This window comes from Simochromis diagramma, unplaced genomic scaffold (genome assembly GCF_900408965.1).
Source record: "Simochromis diagramma unplaced genomic scaffold, fSimDia1.1 OVJJ01000646.1, whole genome shotgun sequence".
Taxonomy (NCBI): domain Eukaryota; kingdom Metazoa; phylum Chordata; class Actinopteri; order Cichliformes; family Cichlidae; genus Simochromis; species Simochromis diagramma.
Window position 1 is genome coordinate 7277861 of NW_024387279.1, and position 6025 is coordinate 7283885.

At 42.4% G+C, this 6025-nt stretch overlaps 1 protein-coding gene across 3 annotated transcripts in view; it reads right to left on the minus strand.

Annotated features, from left to right (window-relative positions):
• The window catches only part of sfmbt1 (Scm like with four mbt domains 1), a 23294-nt gene extending 17682 nt beyond the window's left edge, over positions 1–5612 (minus strand). For 2 of the 3 annotated variants that reach the window (XM_040003123.1, XM_040003121.1), the window contains exons 1-2: positions 5444–5612; positions 67–127 (exon numbers count right to left, since the gene is read on the minus strand). In XM_040003123.1, the coding sequence (XP_039859057.1) occupies positions 67–91 (25 nt within the window). In that variant the 5' untranslated portion in view covers positions 92–127; positions 5444–5612. The remainder of the gene's footprint in view (positions 1–66; positions 128–5443) is intronic. The other variant, XM_040003122.1, reaches the window with a different exon arrangement.
• Between the last annotated feature and the right edge of the window lie 413 nt (positions 5613–6025).

Sequence of the window (6025 nt, forward strand, 5' to 3'; positions counted from 1 at the left end):
ATTTCATAATCAAAACCTCCCTAAACTTTTTGCCTTTCACACATTTGTTCACAGAATTGTTCTTACCAGACACCAGTGTCTCCTGGCTCATGCTGGTGCCCTCGCGGCCAACTAGGACTCCAAAACTCTGGCAGAAGAGAGAATGAAACACAGAAATGAAAACAGTGCACTCATCCAGGCTCCTAATAGTCATCTGTGGCACACCACTATTATGCCTATACCTTTATTTTAACACCATCTATATCATTATAATATATAAACATCGGTATCAGTTAACAGCATGTAAGCCACTCGCCATAGAGAATAGAAAGCATCACAATGGCAGGCAGAGTAACCTGCATTACTGGGTCAAACAGCAGACAGAAGACAAAGAAAATTCAACAGCATTAATTTGCAAACTGTGCTTCAAAACAAAAAAAAATGAATTTGCATTAGTTTGAATCCCTGAGCCATTTGAAAATCAAGGACTGCTGCCTCTTGATAATAAGGCTGCCAGTGTCTTTAGAGAAGATCTAACATTAATATTCAAAGTGCTTCTATCTGGTCCCGGACTTACCACCTAAGTAACGCACCAGATGGTACAATAGCTGGAAAATATATGTAGCTATGCTAATCTCAGCCAACCTCACCTCTCTACTTGTGAAACTCATTTGGGTTCTTCTTTTTAAAACCACGGTCATATGCCTTTTCCTGCCCAATGTGAAAACACAAATGCATGAATGCGGACTCGCATGTCAATCTCGGACACATGAAACCCAACCCAGGGCATTGTGAGAGCCAGATGAAATAAGTTAATACAACAAGAGAAGTGGCATGAATGAGAAAGAGCGGAGCGCTGGGCGTGACGATGGTGGAGAGCACGCTGTATGGGATGCTGAGTAGAGCTTGTCTGTCACTGCAGCTCCATTCAGGCGCCCTGTCAGCCCGTCTTTGTCACATCTGATGTCTCTATTAAAACCAAGGCCGCCATCAGAAGCCACCCCCTCCCGACCGCGGGACTACCACTGCGACCCCCGTGCTCCGCCGGGACCAGTGCCGCCTTTCACCCGCGACCCTGTCCCTTACTCGATCTGCCTTTTCCCCCCCTCCCTCCACCACATACACAAACACGCAGCAGAGGACCTCATTGTCCTGGGGGGGCCAGGGGGTTGCACACTCCTTACACCAGAGTGGAAAAAGAGCAGTAGAAATAGGAGCAGAGCTACAGGCCTTTAGTAAAAAAGCTATATTCCAAGGGGTCCTAGGGGCCTCATTCTAAACTGATATCTCTTTTTTTATTCTGTACTTAATTAAAATTAACAGTTTGATACAACAGATAAAGAAAAACAGAACCCTAAAAAGGGTCTCACAAACTCAAACAATGATAATGCATTATGTCCATCACCACCCATAATGACATCACACAAATGTAGCACCCACTTTATGTAAACAGTCTGTTTTTCTCCTTTTCTTGAGAAACCTGCATCTCTAGTGCACCCTTTCCATCACAAAGATTTCTATGTCCATCCAGTGCTTAGGGACTGGAGCCTCAGATTTCTTTGTATTTCTTTGTAACCAGAAATAAGCACAATTTTACACAGATCCCAGGCTGTTCTAACAACTACGCTTTCACTTATTACACAGAAACACTGTCAGACCTGTGACTCATTAGACACTTCATATCCAAATATCTTTTAGACCGCTTTATTTTTCCTTTAATTATTTGATTATTGTTATTTTTTTAAATATCAGAATTTTTGGATTCTGATACTCCCAAAGCTAAGGGAATGATTGACATTATTGTGGCTGCAGCATTTCTAGCATTTCTGCAATAAAGAAATTACGTTTTTCTCAGTTTCTTCAAGTTCAGTGATTAATGATGTGTGCTCAACAATGAGTCCTCCTGTGAGGAGTCTGCTGGTGCTTCTTTTCCTCATTTTGCTTAAACACGTGAGGTATTTTCCCTTTCTGGTTCTGAACACCCTGTCATAGTTTGAAAACTGTTTTCTTGATGACTTTTACACCCTTCAGTCAAACAGCGAGTGCAGCGCTCTTCTCAGATCTGTCTTATTTTATTGTTCATATATGAAGAAGTCTGTGTTTTCTAATTGAAATTCTCTCTTCGATTGCTTCATTTTTCCCTCCAAGCACGCGAGCACAATACCTTGATAATTTTGTTCACACATGGAGGATTTTCAGGTAACATTTACGTTCTGACGACGTTAGTTTGCATCAAAAGTTCCTCATGCTTCCTGGTCACTGGGACCCCTTAGAGGATAAATTTTTAAAGCACTCGCTCAGAATCCTAACCCTGATTATGCAAGTACGTACCACTAATTATACCCTAAAAGCCACAGGAACTATTTTGTTTTAAAACTGTTCAATGTAATGACTTGCAAATTTAAATTTTCAATGTAACCATGTTTTACCACTTACATTTTTTTTCACATTATAGCCATTTTGCTCAAACTGCAGTTAAAAGTCAGCCTGACAGGATTAAAGCTCACCTTGGCTGTTTTCATGGCTTTATTCGCTAGCACCCAAAGACACGATATATTTTAAAGTCTTGTCACATCAGTTGCTAAAATATTTTGCAAACTAAGGGCTATGGTTTTTCTAAGAACCGCTACTCTGTACTGTAGTCTGAACAACTTCCCTATTACCTTCTTGGCACAACTTGTTTCCTTTAGCCCCTAACGCTGCTGAGATTTGTGAGGTTTCTATATTGCCTTTCCTATCTTTCCATCTTGTTTGCTAGAAATAGAAGCATCTACATGGAATCTTACTTGAGCTGTGTAAAACTACACCCACAAGCAAGGCAGAGACATCCAAATTCATGTCATTCCCATTCTCTTTTGTGCCTACATGAAAGACCCAAACCTAAATACAGTTATGTCTAGTGCTGATTTTAAAAGCATCATAGGGAATGCAGTGAAGGAGACGTATGGATGTTTTTCTTGAGACCACTAGTTTTAAATTATACTGTATATAATTATGTAGATCTTGTATTTTATGGTACTTGTTGCATTTTTTTTTTGATATTTTGGAGTTTGTATGGCTGCTACCTTGGCCAGATTTGGTCTCAATGGGATTTTCAGATTAAATAAATACATTTGACAAAAATCAAACAACATAAAACTGAATCATGTTTTCTTGAACAAATAGGAGGACGTCAGCATTTGAGAATCACTATGAGTGGAACATGGATACATTTCCCATGCAGTTGGTTATTTCACAGGGAATTGTTGAGTCCATGAGGTGCAGCACTTTTGCTGTGTAACTGCCACAGCAGACAGGAAGAAAAGCAACTTCCCCTGTTTCATATAAAGTAAAGTGGTCTGTGTGGACCACAGCTCTGCCTGAATCTTTCTACAGCCAAGACTCTGACTGAACCTGAAAGAGAAAGAGCCAAATGCACACACACCCACAACTGACATCCACACTACATCCCTTTACAAGCACTCACCGAATCATACTCTCATCAGCACTTAGCATGCCACTGAGCGTTCTCAATAATGCCTTTCAGGGCCTCTGACGTCTAGGGGAGGGAAATGCAAACCAACTAAATAAGTCTTTACACATTGTGTGGCTTTTCTAGAACACAATCTGCTTTCGATACAATTAAATTAGTCACTTCCCCAAGCACTATTAAATGTCATCCACCAGTGACTGAAAATGTATTTCTACAGTTAGCAGCCCACACTCTGACCTTCACAAAACCTAAAACGTATCTGTTGCATTTGGTATAAATTTACACCTGTAATGCTATCAAATCTTTCATGGTTTCTTGCAAACCAAACAGAGTTCTGTTGGTGGTGTTCAAAGCAATGAAATGTGACAAATAAAATAATAATAATAAAAAAAATCACCAGCAACAAAGCCATCTGGAAACTGTGACAGCCCACCATGCTCTAAATAACCCAATGTGTTAATAGGAGCATTTTATGTGGTAAAAAAATAAACTGTGTACAATGAAATATGAGGTTATGTTAAATGCCAGGAGGTGTTGCAGTAGAATAATTTCACATCACAAACAGAATGATCCTCTATTGAGTCTACAGAAGCAGAACTGTCTGACTGATACCTCTTGGTTCATGACACGAAAGCCACACGGTTTATAGGTCAATAATAATAGCACAATAGGAAAGCGAGAATAGTTTTGGTTTTAGGCGAAACCCCCTTTAAAGGGCTAGCACATAAGGTTGAAACTCTATGTCATTCTTGATAACGCATCTTAAAACGATACCATTAAATTCACAACAGCAGCCTTTTTGGTTGTTCCTCAGACACCACCCCCCATCACCAAACACACACCTCTCACCCTCCGAGGCGATTTAAATAACTTCAGACACCCTGACATATTCAATGTGGAGGTAATGGTTGTAAACAAAAGCCCAACAAATAAGAGTTGGCCTGCTCCTGTAAATCACTGCGACATCCCAGCGAAACCTGCGACAACTTCTCATCCAAAGAAGCAGAAAAATAAAGAAGAAGAAAAAGAAGAAGGGGGAGGAGGCTAAAAATGGAAAAGACCAATTTCCTCAATACAGCACGCTTAAATAACACCTATTTCCTTCAGGTGCTCCGTTTAGTTTCAGTAAAGGCTGCTCGTTGCACAGCGGCACGTCAAGCCGAGCAAGCGCTGCCAGCCAGCGGATCACTCAAGTTGCACAATAGGGAAGTTAAGGGGGCTGATGAATAATAGGGTGCATTAAGTGAACGGTGAATCTGACGGGAAAACGCGGACATTTCGAGCATCATCTCGTTTATCCGCGTTAAAAAGCTGGAGGAATTTAAAAAAAAGAGAGAGAGAGAAAGAGGGATTTGGGGGGGGGGGGGCAGTTAGTTTATGCAGCCTGCTTGGTGGTAGCAACACAAATCGGATGAGGTCGTGCAACCTTCATTATGCAAGACTTAAACACGGTACAAATATACGGAGTTACACGAGGGCACATCCATGGACACTTCCACACGGTCCTTGAACTGTAACTAGCTTAAGATTGCGCCGCTTTTTCCGACTAACCGCAGCATTCAGAGAGGGAGAGAGAGATGGGCCATCAACGCAATGGTTTTGCAGAGAGAGAGAGAGAGAGAGAGAGACTACAGCGCCAACGGTCTAACTTTCACACTGAGCGGAACATGACACAGACAGCCGGAGAAATGTGCTCAATTTCCGTGTAATAAATTAAAAAACACGAGGGTAAGCGTGTAACAGCCGTGCGGGACTCCTCGGACACATGGTTTAAAACCGCCTGTGTCCGAGTCAAGTTACTGAACGTCACGGCTTGAGCAATAAGAGCAGGCTGACGAGCAATAAGGGCGCTTACACTCGACCGAACCCGACTCATCTTTTTGAGAGACGGGAAAAAAGGCGAATGCGCCACCCCAGCACAAAACATCGCTAGGAATTTGTGCGCAACAACACGTACCAAGTGAATATTTAGTCGCAAAATCGGCCCCTTACCGCTAAGTAGTTTTTCCAAGTCGCTTTTTAGATGCCGTTCCTCTCTGCCTGCTTGCTCTCAGCAGCGTTAGCGTAGCGCGAATAAAAAGCCGAGGCCCCGGTGGGACGTTTCACAATAAAACCGCCTTCACGAGCCACCGCTTTACAGCCGTTGCCCGAGCAACGAGCGGGGCTTTTGCTGTGACGAGGATTAATCCGCAGAGACTTCCGGCTTTGTTTCGGCAGCGTGCCGTTAGCTTAACGCAGTTCTCGTTCACGACCTCATTCCAATATGGCACGAGCGGCCACTGCGCATGTTCTGCCGCCTATATGCCTCTGAGCCTGGCTACATCACACTGACTTCCATCTTCACACACACAATAAAAATGACACACAACAGGAGTGAAGACTCAAATCTATAACACAAAAATAAAAGAAAAAAAGCTAAATGTTTGCCGTGTTCGTGCAGAAGGGGAGGGTCAGCCTCACCAGCCGTTAAAGGGCTTCTTTTATACCCAGCGGAATCAACACTTAGTTAATGGCTGAGCCGGAATTAATTGCACGTATAATCGACACAATTTCGATAAGTGGAATAGGCTTCTT